Source organism: Heteronotia binoei, chromosome 3 (genome assembly GCF_032191835.1).
Source record: "Heteronotia binoei isolate CCM8104 ecotype False Entrance Well chromosome 3, APGP_CSIRO_Hbin_v1, whole genome shotgun sequence".
Taxonomy (NCBI): domain Eukaryota; kingdom Metazoa; phylum Chordata; class Lepidosauria; order Squamata; family Gekkonidae; genus Heteronotia; species Heteronotia binoei.
Window position 1 is genome coordinate 57,890,147 of NC_083225.1, and position 16,023 is coordinate 57,906,169.

Below are 16,023 nucleotides of genomic sequence, written 5' to 3' on the forward strand. Positions count from 1 at the left end.
TGTGCACCCCAGTGGTGCAACTAACATATTTAAAAAGGCAAACATCTCATTTACAGCTGCCATTACACAAACCTCTTAAAGGTAAAGTAACATATTTCTAATACATGCTAAAAGATACAAACACCACAAACTATATCACAGCAGATACAACATACAAAATATATAAAATATATATACAATTATACCGCATGAAGATGCAAGGCTGGTGGTTGAAGAAACTTTGGAGTTGAGGAAAATTAAAGAGCCCCCTACATATTTCCTTATGGAACTGCTAGACATAATCCTGGATAAGAATTATTTCCAATATAGAGATTCTTTTTATTTGCAAGTGTCTGGGGTAGCTATGGGGTCAAGTTGTGCCCCTAGCATAGCAAATCTCTTTATGAACAAACATGAGATGGAAAAATTTTTCAATGAAAATTGCAATCTTCTTTTGAAACAGATAATTTTTACACCAGATTTATAGATGATTGTTTCTTTGTGATAAGCCACACAAAATACCTGACAGAGCTCATGAACTGGATGAACACAATGCATGACAAGGTGAAATTTACTTACCAGGAAAGCACTAATGATGTACCTTTTTTAGATACAGTTGTATACAAAACTACTGAGAATAAGTTGGTAACTAAAACCTACAGAAAGCCAGCAGATAGGAATGCTTTTTTATAATATTCATCATTCCATCCACGTACCTTGAAAAAGAATATACCATATGGCCAGTTTGTAAGGTTGAAAAAAAATAGTACCCTAATGTCTGATTATCTTGAGGATAGTGATAAAATGGCATCTCATTTTGCTGGTAGAGGCTATCCAGAGAAAGATGTTAGGATTGCCAGAAAAAGGGCTGCTAATCTAGATAGAACACAGTTACTAAAGCAGAATCCCAGGATGAGAAGTACTAGATTACAATGGGGACTAGAATTTAGCAGATTGTCTAGCAGAATTTGTAATGTGGTAAGGAAGCACTGGCACATTGTAAGTGATATTGGAGGTTGTGAAATGCCACCACAAATAGGATTGTGTCGCACTTATTCCATTAGGGATAAATTGGTAAGATCTAGAGAATACCAATCGGTCAAGCATACTCTTAAAGGGCACTTTGCTTGTAAAAGGTGTGCAATTTGTCATTTATCTATGAATGTCAAAGAGTATTATTTTGCTGAAAAGACTAGACCATTTGTTCTAAGTCATTACTGTACATGTGCTACCCGCTGTGTTGTGTATTTGATCATTTGTGGGTGTGGCCTACGGTATGTTGGCAGCACTACTCGAGCCCTTAGAGTACGTATTCTGGAACACAGGAGCAGACTTAGGAACCATGTGATTGAAGCTCCTATGGTCAGCCATTTTATGCAAATGAATCATGACTGTGAAGATTTTTGTTTTTTCACCTTATGCAAATATGAACAAACAGATAGAAATGAAGACGTGCACAAGATTCTGCTGTAAAAAGAGGCATACTGGATACACCAGTTGAATTGCATTTCTCCATATGGACTGAATATGACCAATGATTTGACATGCTTTTTATGAATGGCCTTCTTTATAATATTATGAGTGCTGTGCATAATTTGCCTTGTGATAACAGAATTTTGTATAAATTATGGGATTTGACATTATTTGTATGAAATATTTTGTATGTTGTATCTGCTGTGATATACTAGTTTGTGGTGTTTGTGTCTTTTAGCATGTTATATTAGAAATATGTTACTTTACCTTTAAGAGGTTTGTGTAATGGCAGCTGTAAATGAGATGTTTGCCTTTTTAAACATGTTAGTTGCACCATTAGGGTGCACAAGAAGCCACATACTAAGCTGTAGCCGAGGTGAAATTGATGCTGGAGACGCTCCGCGTCCCTCTTTTTTGAAAATTGTGTAAAAAATCCATATAATTGAATCAATATGTTAAGTATGAAATATTTTTTCACTGGAAGAGGGTTGGTGGTGTCTGAATGTCCTTCTGATATTTTTGTATAATATTTTCTTTTGTTAGTGGTCCCAGGTCTGATGAAGAAAGAAACAAGTACTTAATCGATCGGCTTGTCACCACTCTATTTTGGGACTTTGAATATACATGTTTTGGACATTTGGACTGATTTCTATATACTTCTTAGTAAATTGGTCACTAGCTTGCATTTTTTGTTGTGTTAATGTCAATATGTCTGTGTGAATTTGTGAAGGTTCTGACCTTGTATCCCTGATGTCTTCATGTTGTCTTTCTCTGAGTGAAGATGGGTTGCTGAGGAACAAAGATCCATAAGAGGGGATGCTTATGCTTTAAAGTATCATTGTTTACTCATTATAAAATGAGCAAAGGCTCTCTATGTGCTTATTTCCTTGTAAAGTATGCAGATCATTTCACCTGCGGCTGGATTCACTTTCTTGAGTTACCCTGTTTTCTGCATAACATACAGAGTCCTTCCTGAAGCTACTTGCAGTCTAATTATCATGCCCAAGTCACCTCCCATCCCTTTCTTAATTTCACTGGAGTGAGGGCCCCTTTAAGGCCCTTAAGGTTTGCTGCCATTTTTTATTTAGTTTGTTAGTCTTGAGGGATGATGGGATCCTAAAATAGCCAGCCGAAATTACAGAAACAGAATCTGACTTGAATCTATGACATACCTTCATCTCTTCTTTCAGGACAGACAACTTTCTCTACCACATAAGCAGATCTACCCTACCCATAATAATACACATTCTCACAGTTGCATTGAGAGGGGAATGAAAGTGAGAAGACATAATGAACTTCTAAGCAGAAGTCTCCAAAACTGGAACAGCATTTTCCCTGACCCAGAAAACTGCCCGAAATGCTTCCGTTTGGGAAGTGGGGAGAGAAAAGGCACTCAGAACATTTAGTCAATATTAAGACTATAGTTTCTACCTTATGAGAACCACACAAAGTGAGCAGAGCCAAAAGAAAACTCTGTCTGCATTCCTGACAGACTTTGAGTGCTGTGCAATGAAGCAGAAGGGATAAAGCAGAGGGAGGGGGAGGAGGGGGAGGGGGGACCCTACTTTAGAGCTCTCTCATGCCTGCATTCTGCAATCAAGAGCAGCACTTTCCAAGATGTTGGCATAACAGAGTGTGCTTGTAAAAGCCACTACAAGATAGCATAGTCTTCTTCAAACACACTGAATTAAAGCCATAATATAAGGGTTAGCGTTATTCCCAGTTGACAGGCCTGGCAGGATTAAGCTTTCTACTCCATTTGCCCTAATTTAAGTGATAGGTATTTTCTGGCATTTTTACATGTTTCAAACTCTTCTTCTGTCCTTAGTTGCTCCTTAAGAAGACTGACTAGCCATTCCCTTGTTAGGTAAATGGCTCAGAACACTGGCTAAAACTTCCCAACAGGGCCTAATTATTCAGAGATGGTTCTTCAACAGCTGTTGACAGTCTATGCCCAGCAGAAAGGAGCAGGGAGGGGGGGTGGCATTTCAAATAAAGAAGAGCAATTTGTGTCTAGTAGCAACAGTGCTGTGAGTTTTGTGAAGCTTTGGCTGAAGTGTCTTGGGAATTCAGGACCTCTCTATTTTGGTTTATGCTATTGGGAAGGGAATCTGCTGTCCTGAAAGAAAACCTCTTTGCCTCCACTTGTGCTCTCCAGTGCTCTCATCTCCAAGGAGAATAAACTGAAGGACTTCTATTTTTGATTTTCAGTCTGCTGTACCCCAATGCTTCAGAACAGTATTTCTCAACTAAAAAGTGGAGTTATATTCTGTTCTGAGACCTTGACATCCTACTGAAACAAAATACTCTCTTCACAGCTGAAGGCTATCTACAATCTAAGTGTTCGGTGGGGTGACAACCAAGGAAAGGGAGAGGAACTCCTGCAAAGATCAAAAGGGTATCAATGAAAACATAGGTTGTGAGGGCACACAATTCCGTATATGTGTTATCAACTGGATCTGTTCCAAGCGATACACTCTATACCTTATTTGGGTGATGTTATGAAGACATAACTTCCAGGTTTTTTATCTTCTAAATTCAGTAGGCCAGACCTCACTTTGTCAGATCAATAATATATTTGTAAATCTCCAAGATACCACAAGAGCTTTTGCTCTTTCGCCTGCAACAGTATTTGTATTTTCATTACACTGAAGTACTGCAGTGATTCTTGTGTGATCTTGCCTATACCCAGGGGGTTTTTTGAGCAGGAATGCACAGGAATGCAGTTCCCACTGGCTTGGTATCAGGGGTGTGACCTAATATGAAAGTGAGTTCATGCTGGGCTTTTTCTACAAAAAAGCCCTTTGTGAAACAATGGTAGCATCAGGGGGTGTGGCCTAATATGCAAATGAATTTCTGCTCGGCTTTTTCTACAAAAAAAGCCCTGCCTATACCTCATCAGTTTACTTGTAATCTCCCACTCCAAGAGGTTTATGGAGAAGTAATTTTGCTATGTAGAGAATATCCATTCTTGGTATGGACAAAGTTGCTACAATTCCAAATGAAGGGGATACCCACTCTCCTAGACCAACCTTCAAGCCTTTAAAACATATCCAACAGTATATTTCCATAAAAAACACTCAAGGAAAACAAAGACATAACTGAAAGATATTCCCTAAATTTCATAACTGAACACACAGTAGGATAGGACAACTGCATTCCCCCTGTGAGCTCAGAAATATTCAGGTAAGCCCAGTTTTCTCTTGAGGTGGCAGGGGCAAGCAGTTATCAGCAATGAAGTGGATCTCATAATGATTTGATTGAAATTATTTATATTCTACATTTCTCGGGTCCCAAAGTGGCTTGTATCATTCCTCTCGCCTCCATTTTATCCTCACAAGAATGCTGTAAGATAGGGTAGTCTAAGAGTGTGACAGGCCCAAGGTCACCCTGTGAGCTTCCGTGGCAGAGCAGGGACTCAAACCTGTATCTCCCAGATCCTAGTTTGATGCTCTAACCACTGGGCATCACTGTCATCTACTTTGTTTAATGCTACTTTGGCCAAGGAGTTGTTTTATGAACATAAGAACATAAGAGAAGCCAATGGCCCATCCAGTCCAACACTCTGTGTCACACAGTGGCAAAAAGAAAACCCAAGTGCCATCAGGAGGTCCACCAGTGGGGCTAGAAGCCCTCTCACTGTGCCCCCCCACAAGCACCAAGAATACAGAGCATCTCTGCCCCAGACAGAGAGTTCCAACAATAAGCTTATCTACCTCTGCTTCATCATAGGGTGTCTTGAAAAGATGTATTCAGGTAACAGCTGCCTTACACATGCACCTAAAACTGCAGAGGCAAATAATCCAACAAGTAGTTCCCTGAGGAGCAACATACCTACTCTAGTGACTGAAAATCTAGTATGGTAGACTAATACAGCCCCTGGAAACAGTAAGATATATTTTTGCATGTGCCTTCCATGAAGTGCAGGTTTTGTGAAAATCAAAATGTACGACATCTATCCAGACATATGGGTTTTAAGATACAGACTGAAGCCACACACACCTGAAATTTACCTCTAAAAGAAACTCATTATCTCTATCTCATCTACTTTTCTTTGAATGGCCCATTTGCTGAGGTAATCACATTTCCATTGTTTTCATTCTGTTTTAAAAGCTATTTTATAGTCTGCAAGAAATCTGAAAAGTGTTCTATGAAATCATTTCAGGCTGCTCAGTGTTTGTTTTATGTCCTGTCTTGTTTTCAGTGGCTTATTTGGTTTTGAACACATACATTTTCTAAATAAATAACACTAGGTAAATTTATCTAAAGGTGGATAAATGTATCTCCCTAGCTATGCACTGTAAAATGAGATCTCAATACTTCTCCAGTGATTGATATAGGCCTTTGCAGACATTTGCCCAATGAAGAGCCATTATTAGTCTCTAGCCCAGTCTCATCAGTTCTCAGAAGCTAAGCAGGGTTGGCCTTAGCCATAATTTGGAGGGGAGACCAAGAAGTATCAGGGTTGTGACACGGAGGCAGGCAATGGCAAACCACTTCTAGACATTTCTTGCCTTGATCACCATAAATCAGCTGTGATCTGATAGCAAAAAAGAGATCCTGGAAGCCTAGATCACTAACTTTGCTGCTTTTAATGTCTGTTAATTCTTTGCTACATCTGTAGAAAACCACTCCTGAAGGTGAGTTCCATGTCTTTAAAGTTCTTGTGTATATTCCTATGCTAAACAGAGATTAGAACAGTCAATGTAAGTGATGTAGAGAGTAGTCCAAAGCAGGTCTACTCAGAATCCTACTCTAGTCATGCAACTTACTCTCAAGAAAGTGTTGTTAAAATCACACTGGTAGTGACCAAACCCTGCATGCATAAATGCTCTGCAATCACAAACTAGAAGAAGCCAATGAAGCAGCCATGAGAATGTCAGACCACACTGATTGTCAAGAAACAATCTCCCTTTGTGGTTGACCTAACACTCTAAAATCTTGCTGTGCCCAAAATCTTGGTGCATATTGTTATCTTGAATGTTCTCAACACACTTTTGTCCGGAGTCCAGCATCCCATGTGTACCTAGGAGGAACAGTGCTTTTAGCCAGCTGGATAATGTAGAAATAACTCTGAAGTTGACACAATAGGTCTAAATATTATTTATTCCTTTTTATTTGGATGAGAACTGATATCTTCTGATTAAAGAAGAAATCCAGTCTTTGCAAGGTAAAGTGTACCATCAATTCAACAAGAATGTTCATTAACATGCTCTAGGTTGAGGTGAGTCTGGCACTTCCTGTATTTATAGAATAAGCAAAACAGAAATGTTTCCTGGGGCCGACGCTAGGGTTAGAAGGATCAGAATATGGAGGCATGCTTCTCTGTGCTTGTATAGAGACCGCAAAGATCTTAATTCCTGTGTCAATAAAGCATGAAAAAATATGCAGATATTAAATTCTCATACAGGACTTGAACTACTTCAGAATTCAAATGACTTGAATGTCTTCACTCTTTTGGTTCCATTCAATTAACCACAAAAATACCAAAGGGACTCTTTCTTTGAAATCCATCAGCCATTGGATCACTGTTCATATCAGAAAGAAATGTACCAGAATTACATTTTAGATAATACAGAAACTACAAAGCAGCTGTAGTCTTTGTAGCTGCTCATCTGATATGAAATGTATGAAGCTTCTTTGTAAAGAATAAATTTAGTATTTTCTGCTCTGACTGACAGCAGCTCTGTAGGGCAGGGATGTTGAACTCATTTGACAAAAATGAGACCTTGTCAGGCTGGGCCATGTGTGTCACTAAATGTAATGCCAGGTAGCAGAGATATAAACTTTATAAAGGACACAAAGTGTCAAGCATGCATATTTCTAAGTGCCATGATGGTTTCTTAGATAGAAAGTAGGCCGCTAGTATCCACCGCCCCCCTTCCTTTTACAACGTTTGGGCAAGCAGTAAATCCATCTAGCCCAAGGATGTTTACATTGCAGCAATCTTGACTATGCTGTTCAGGTGGCATCTGTAAGTTGCAAACTTATTTTTGATTTATGGGCACTGAGAGTCTTTGTACATAAATTGCTTTGTGTGCTGGTCAAGAACATGTGAAGGTATCATGACACAGAGTGAGGGCTATGTGTACGTCTACAAAACTAGAGACTTCCCAGAAAAATAACAGCAACTCCTATGAGGCAGTGCAAGAATAGACAGCCATGTATAGTGGTCAATGTGAGCCTGCTATCTGAGAAGCCTAGGATCAAAAACTCCAGTCTACAAAGGAAATGGGCTAGCTAGGCTTGTTCTGGACAGACACTTTCAGCCTAATCCACCTCCTTGGTTTGTTGTTATTCCTAAACATTGCTTTCCTACTGAGAAAGCCTGGCTCATGAGGGCATGAATAAAATGAAAAAGAGAAGGCAAACCCAGTTGCATCCAGGACAGCTACAGCATAACAAGCCTAACAAAACACAGACACACACAGTAGCAAGACACACAAAAGCTCATACCTTGAATAAAACTGTGTTGGTCTTAAAGGTGCTTTGTATTTCTTCCATTCAATTGAGGCAGCTGAGCAAAGGAAAGGAAGGGGAGGAGCCTCAGCCAGTGGAAAGGAAGAAAGGTTTGCCTTTGTCCTCTATGAGATTGAGGGAACCTGGCCATCAAGCAACCTCTGACTTATTCCCTCCCTCCCCCTGGGAGAAGGGAGAGGAGCCTCAGCCAGAGCAAAGAACAGAGGCTTGCCTATCTGTCTCTCCTGTGTGATTGAAAGAGTCTGGCAAAACAAGCTGCAATACGGAAGCAGAACTGGAGAGGGAAGCAGGAACTAGCCAGTTGCTCAAGGGCTGAACAGTAACCCTGCATAGACCAGATGCATCCCACAGGTCTAGGGTTCCCAGGTCCAACTCAGAAAATAGCGGGGGACTTTGAGGTTGGAGCCAAACTTTCCCATTCCCTATGATAAATAAAAATACAGCAGTGGAGTTCCCCTGAATACAGTCTCCATGTCCTCATCCCTCCACAGCTGGCTACTCTTCCATTAACACACTTACACACAGTTACAAAGCAATAAACACAGCAAGCACACACTTTTGTGATTTCACTGGAGCAATTTACTCACGAGCTGTTGAATGTAACCATCTGCTGAATTTCCAGCAACTTCCAAACTATCAGGAAAAATGAAAGATTCTAGATTACCCTTTACTATCCAAATGACTTCGGAAAGGAATGTAAAACAAACAAGGGACTGGGATGGCCTTTTTCACAGCTTTACCATCTATGGGAACAGCCAGGTGGCTCTGCCAGCTCACCTCACCCCCCATCCAGTCTTGCTTCTAGTGAGATTTAAAGGTACACAACCCTTCCTAGTTTCCAAGCTTCTTCTAAGCCTTTGGAGGTGGAAAGGCACATTGTAGCTATTGGGGTGGGGCTCCCCCCCCTCACTGGCCAGCTGGCTGGCAGTGGGGAGGAGCCTGCAAAACTGGGGGATCTCCCACTGGGACCTGGAGACTGGTTAGCCTACACAGGCCACATGTTTGACGCCCCTGCTGTAGGATGTACAGCACAAAAAAGGATAGTATGCAGTATCCTTGATTCTTTAATTGCAGATGACAGGTGTAACATGCAAAGTATATGCTCCAACACAACAGAAACTTGACTCCCCAGCGATTTTGATGCAGTTTCTACAAGGATCTTATTTCTGTAGTAAAGCCACAACACACCTACCTCAGGGGGAAAAAATGAAGTTATTTTACTCACATTTTGCCATGTTGAAATTTTTTTCTCAGGAAGTAGCTGTGGGCCTAAGAGCTTGGCATATGGTAAATGTACATAAGGGACAATAACTAACAGGGATGGCTATGCCTGTGAGCTATTCTAGACTAGTTTAACCATGGTTAGAGGCTGACTGCTACATAAATTAAATCTGTAGGCTAATACAGCAAAGAAAGTCTTGAATTCTTATTACTGATGTTCAAGACAGCTTCACATTTTGAAGCCCATTGCTAGCTCATCTGCCACCAAACTTCCTCCGTTCATTTGTTTTTTATTAGCATTATTAGCCTTATTAAAATCCCTTTGCCACTTCTAGTTTTTCAACTAAGTGTGCATTTAAAAAAAAAAGTTAATGCATTTAGAAAAGCCAGAGGAATTTGCCCTTATAGTGAATGCAAGGGCCTCACACTGCTTGGCCAAACATCAAAACAGGAAAGAAACAAGAATGTGATAATCTAATATTGTTAACAGAAACCTTACAGCAGAGATGGCCAATGGTAGCTCTCCAGATGTTTTTGCCTAGAACTCCCATCAGCCCCAGCCATTGGTCATGCTGGCTGGGGCTGATGGGAGTTGTAGGCAAAAAAACATCAGGAGAGCTACCGTTGGCTACCCCTGCCTTACAGCACCATTTACATAGTTCAGCTAGCAAGGATACCACGGGGCCTTTTTCCTTCCAAACCTTATACAGAGACAAATTGAAGAATAAGCACTGATTAGCACATTGAGTCCACACTGCAATGTTCCAGAAGTGAACAAGTCAGGGATTATTAAAGCAGAAATTTGCCAATGAACTCAAATTAAGGATTAACCTTTCAGAATAGGATAAGGCAGTTTGCTTTATGATAAGGGAAGTTCTATCAATAAGAGGAACTGTCCCTAAGGCAATTTTTAAATGGAAAGAGCTTTCTTTTTTCAAATATATGTGACAGTTCTCAAACTTAACAAATAAACTATGCTGATAAAAATTCTTTGACTTAAATTGAAATCCCAGCATCACATTATAGTACATCAAGATCATTTCACCTGGTTGACTTAACCATGAACCTGCTTAAAATACTCTTTTGTTAGTTCAATCACATTTAATTGGAAAGGTATTTTACACTACTAAATGCCACAGAGTTAACCCCTGTTCTTCTCTGTCACAATGTCACCAGCAACACAACAGCTAACATTCTCCAGACATAAGTGTCCTCCAGTATCCTACTGGGCAGAATAGTTTCCAGTTCTATTATGGAACAAAGCAGAGCACACCTGACCTCACCAGCTTCCCACAGTCAACAGCTGAAGTAATAAGTCTCATCAGAACAAAGTTTGAATTATCAAAATTATTCTTGTGCTCAAACTGCAGATGGAAAATTGAAAGGCGATGTCACTGAAAATGAGGATTCAGACACAGCTGATATGAAGCCACCGTGGCATATTTAGCACTATGGTGAGAGTGTTCATTTGGAAGATCACATCACAGTCAATGGCTCACTACCACCTGCAATATTTTTTAAAGTATAGGATAAAGTTGTGAGGTGTGATTTTGCCATGTGGCTATGGGAGTTTCAGACTAGACTTATATAAAATTATTACTCAGCATCGTCACTTTACCTGCTTACTTAAGTATCTTTTGGTGAAGGATAAATCAAAGCACAAGTCAATGTATAGAAACTGAAAAAAGGCTTCCTTGGGAATTAAAAAAAAAAGTAATGGCATTGGCAGCTTTTCCAAACAGCTCTCCCTTAATAGCCTCCTTTGTAAATCTCCCTTCCCCCTTAATGCGCACAAAAATAAGGAAGAAGTCCAGCCACTCATAGCTATCACTCAAAACCAGTTTGGGAGTTTTACTTGAGAGGTGAATGTAACAACAAGCTCATACCTGTACAAGTCTAGACACTCTAAGCCACAACATTTATCTAACATAAGTACTGACTGCTCAGAAGCCAGAAAACACAAAATCCCTATGGAATACTTCTCACCATAAAAAGCTTTACTAAATTGTTTGTGACAGATCTTTTATTCAGAAGGAAATTTTAATTTCTGCATATACATGGCACAGTTATGTACAGTATACATCCCATGTTAAAAATTCTGTTGTTCACAGAAAGTTATCAATTCAAGATACATAATATATATATACATATGCTAAAATATAGACATTGAAAGGTGGAGATAACTTAATGAGGTGTTTGTTAGTAATCTAGTGATGAATGTAAGGAATACTGATAACTGAGTGTTCCAAAAAGTTTTTTAATAAAACAACTAATAAAGTTAATTGAAATATTTATAATACTATTCAGTCATTGCACAGTAGTTCCAATATACAATCAAGAAGATGCAAATAACACAACATGTAATTGGGAAAAAGAAATCTATTGCACCCACAATTTAAAAGATGTCATTTGTTTAAATTCCACACTAACAATATTTTATAAACATTTACAACACATCAGTAAAACACAAAATTCTACCTGCAGTGCAGCATCGAAAAGAAGGAAACCCTCAGCTGTCAAAATAGATGTTCATTGCCCATTTAATGGCACCAATTTGCCCTAAAGAAAGTTACCTTCAGTTATCAGACATTATTCCTACAATAAGTAACACACACACACTGTCTTCAGTGATAATTAGTACTTCTCTCATTATACAACTTTGTACTCTATTTGCTGAACTGTCCATTTCTCAAATGCTACTTTGTGGCATTTTGCCTCAGTGCTTGCAACCTTGACCCCTCCACAAGGGTGTTCCTCCTCAGTGCCCCGTTAAATAGTCCTGTGTAGAATCTGAAGCAAAAGAGTCTGCATCTTCATTGTCGGAGTCATCGCTACTATCATCAGCAGTGGGCTCTCCAGTCAGGGCTATTCGAGCATAATCATCAGTGTCTATAGATTTACAGAAATGGATGGCATATTTTAATTTTTCTTCTAGCACCTGTTTGCAAGAATACCTGGGAAGCTTCAACAAAAAGAAGCATGTATATGACTCGGGGAGGAAGTGGTCTGGAGGATTGTATTTATCCAAAACCTGTCAATCAAAAGAGAAATGTTTCAATTGCACTATTTAGCTGACATAAACTGGAATATACAAATATCTTTAAACCATGTAAAAGACTTCATCATACAATGTGAAGTTCTTTGAGGTGCTGTTTTCTGGAAGTACAACAGCTGCTCCCCTAGAAATGACTTCCGCTGTAGTATTCACACAGTATATATTGCACATTTTCCTTAAAAATCTCTAGAAATGTTATTTTTGTTTCCTGTTGAGAAAAAGAACTTTTCCTGCCGATGTCTTCATACAATTTACTTTCTTTTTACTGGTTGATTTAAACCATTAATACTAGAAGTATGAGTCCTTAACAATATTTATTTAAATGCAATATATAGGCCACATAGTAATCTATTCAGTATACTTATTCATAGAAAAATCAGTATCAAGAAAAAAATTTAGTGTTGTGATCACAAATAATGCACTCCAGAATTATTTTTGGATATTAGTGTGCTCTGGTTGTAAAGGAGACCAATGAACATAATAATATTATATTTTGTCTCTAGGAAAGAAATGCCCAGGTTAAAATATTTACAAATGTATATTTAAGATATGCTTGGAGCTGTATATTTCTTCCATGAATACAATCCAAACTGGGTTTCTTCATGTAAATAAGTTTTACTGCTCTTTGAATATTACATAACACACAAACACACACAAGCATTTCTACATATGGAGAGTGTTGTCTTGCTAACTTGAGGGTAGAACTGACTATATGAATTGAGGCTGATGGAAAATGGATTTGCTTGCAATGTATGAATTAGATGTAACATATCACCAACTGTAAGTGCTCACCATCTTACCTGGATAACAAAGTCCCTGCCTCTGAAATCTGCAATAGTTCTAGGTAGCCTGGTCCTGCCCCATACGAAGCGCAGAAAGAGAGAACGTTCTGTGTTGGAGAAGGATTCCATTACTTCCCAGAACCACTGTATAAGAGAAGCAGTAGGCTCAATCCCTTTATAAGTGGCCACAGATTTCAGAAGGTGGAGGGGGATATCTGGACTCCCACACACCTGAAAAATAATACAGAACAAAAAAAATGAGGAATACATCACCTGTATTCTTTAATGGAATTCATCTGCTTTAATGGAATTCAATAATACTTCAAGTGACAAAATTTGTTAACAGGAATACCCCCTGGAAATGGAATTCTCTTAACATCAGATTTGTCCCCTCCAGGCCTTATTTTGGGCAGGAGCTCACAGAACCTATACATTTTATTGTGCTCTTTCTTTTTTACCCCCTCCCTCATACTTGTTTCTGGGCTCCACTGTTCAAACGCCCTGTGAGAACTTTGTTGAACTTTAAGATTTGAATTTTCCACCAGAAAAAAATGGGAAAATAACCAAAACATACAGTCATGTTCTGCCTCGTTGGGGTGCCCCATCCCTCATGCGGCAGTCGCCCCACTGGCTTCAGGGTCCCACCCTGGGGCGGCCAGGAGGTCTCAGAATGGGTGGCAGGCCTGGTTGCATCACCTTGTTGCCCCTCTAGCTGGCTCGTCTCAGCCGGTCCTGCTTCTTGAGCTCTCTCTCTGGCTTCCTGCAGGTATACTCCGGCTCCAGCCTCCTCACAGACCTCCCTTGTGGCCACCCTTCCTCCCATTTATGCACCTCCCCACTCCCTCGTCCTCCCCCACTGGCTGCTATCCTGCCCCCCGCCATTTAAGGTGGGACACCCAGCAAGTCCTGGGTCACGACTAGCTGGGCCTGCCACCTCTTGCTGCAGCATTGTTGGGCCATGCAGCAGAACCTGCCACAACGTGGGAGGGCTCACCCTCAGCCCCTCGGCTTCCCACCATGCCTTCCTGGGCTTCCTGGTGCTCAGGCCCTTCCTGTGCTACACAGCCCAGTTGGCCTGCAGAGCTGATGTGGGGGGTGGGCGAAATGCCGCCCAGATCCAGGGCTGGGCCCACCTTCCTGCCAGGCTACTTCTGGCACCTGCTTCTTTCCAGTGATTTGCCTCCCTGCTGTTCCATGGAGTTGCAAGCGCCAGCTCCCCCTCTTCCCCGGTAAGCGTATGTGGGGGGGGGTCATTGTTTCCTGGGGTGGGGGTACTGCACTGGGGTGGGGGGCATCAGTGGTGCTGGAGGCAGTCCTGCCTGGGACACATATAAAGCAGACAGATGGAAATCTTCCTCATGCCACTTGTGGCCACAGAGGAGAAAGTAATTTAAAAAGTATGATGGGAGGAAGGTTTTATTATGACAATTATAAGTCAAGAAGCATTTTTAAAGTAGTTGCTGAGCTGATATAATTTAGTATACCTTCTGGTGATGCCAGGGATGTGGCATATGCAAATGAGTTATGCAAATGAGTTCCAGCACCTCCTTTTCTATTAAATAACCCCTGGTCCCCTCTGATGCAATAAGAAAACACACACACACACACAGAGCTTTACTTACACTTGCCACTGCCCTGAATTATCAGGAACAGGTATTGACAACTGTATCACTATGCAAAGTTGTTTTTCCATTATTCATTTCCTTAATAAGTGCTCAGGGATCTACAGCGAACTTTCTACATTGGGCTCTACATCTATTAGAGCTGGCATTTGCTTCTGCGTGCCCTGTTTCTCTCCACTACCCTCTCCCCAAACTCTCTATGCACATCCTGAGTTTAAAGTCATGCCAACTTGAACAGGAAACAAAGTTGTCTGATACAAGGAAAGAGAATGCAAAGCAACTTGGCTGCCAAGGAGATGAAAAGAAACCCAATGAATAAGAGTGGACAGAAGCAGAAAGATGAAGAAATTAAAGAGGCAGCTAGTCAAACTGGGATCCCTCTCTCAGACAGGAATATAACAGAAACAGAAGGGAAAACAATTAGAAGAGAGTTAAACACAGTGAGAAGGTTGGAGTTTGAGTGCTGAAGTGTCACAACTCTGGAAGTGAAGGTCCGGGCCAAAAAAACGAAACTAAACCAGTGTAGCCTGGTACACAGCACTGCCTCTTCTCTAAGGGGACGTTGCCAGTGTTGTGTGATAGGGCCCCACTTGCCCTGCCCTGGCACCCATTAACACCCAACCTTTCAGCTCCGAAGATGGCAAACCTACATGCCACCAACAGGGTTGTGGGGGGGGGGGGGTTACTTATAGCACAGAGGGAGACCTTGGATTTCCTCCCTCTCTGTGATTTGCACCAGAAGGATCCCTTTCCACAGGCTCCCTCTTGATAGAGAGATAGCAGCCCATAGCATACCCAGGTAGCCAGGTGAGACAAACCCCCACATGGGAGAAAAAGTAAATACAGGAATTTAATATAAAGCAAGATAGGAAGTCACCAGATGAATAAAATAAAATATAAACACCAATGTCTCTTACTGTATCGATTATTATTCTAACACCTACATACCTCTCCTTGAAGTCAACCAATTCCGCCCTAGTTTCCTCAAAGACAACCTTCTGCAACAGACTAAAAACCCAACAGCTTTTCCCAGCTGACTTCAGTTCTGCAGCAATGGAATATTTACTGGCCACACCCTCTACTCATTTGACATAGAAATTCAGTCTGCACACTATGGGTCATGCTAAATTATACCTCCTCTCCAAGTCCAACAAGGGAGCATGGCACCAACCATTTTGTGTCTTGTTTTTAAGCTTTTAAACATGGGGGCCACGATACTGCTGGAGACCATGGCATGAGAGGGATGGCTTTTATCTTAACTACTCTTGAAGACAGGGTGGGGTGCAGATAAGAGCCATCCCCTCATGCCACAGGTCTGCAACATTTTGAAAAGTTTAAGAACAAGATCTAAAATGGCACCACATTCCCATGAAGAACTAGGAGACTCAGTATTGTCTAGTTGGTCCTTCTG

General features: G+C 40.7%; 1 protein-coding gene across 5 annotated transcripts in view; it reads right to left on the reverse strand.

The window, feature by feature from the left end:
* Positions 1-11,161: 11,161 nt before the first annotated feature.
* Positions 11,162-16,023, reverse strand: part of LOC132568251 (E3 ubiquitin-protein ligase HERC2) — a 130,742-nt gene continuing 125,880 nt past the window's right edge. For all 5 annotated transcript variants that reach the window (XM_060233872.1, XM_060233876.1, XM_060233875.1 and 2 more), the window contains 2 exons: positions 13,009-13,221; positions 11,162-12,184 (listed from right to left, as the gene is read on the reverse strand). In XM_060233872.1, coding sequence (XP_060089855.1) covers positions 11,912-12,184; positions 13,009-13,221 — 486 coding nt within the window. In that variant the 3' untranslated portion in view covers positions 11,162-11,911. The remainder of the gene's footprint in view (positions 12,185-13,008; positions 13,222-16,023) is intronic.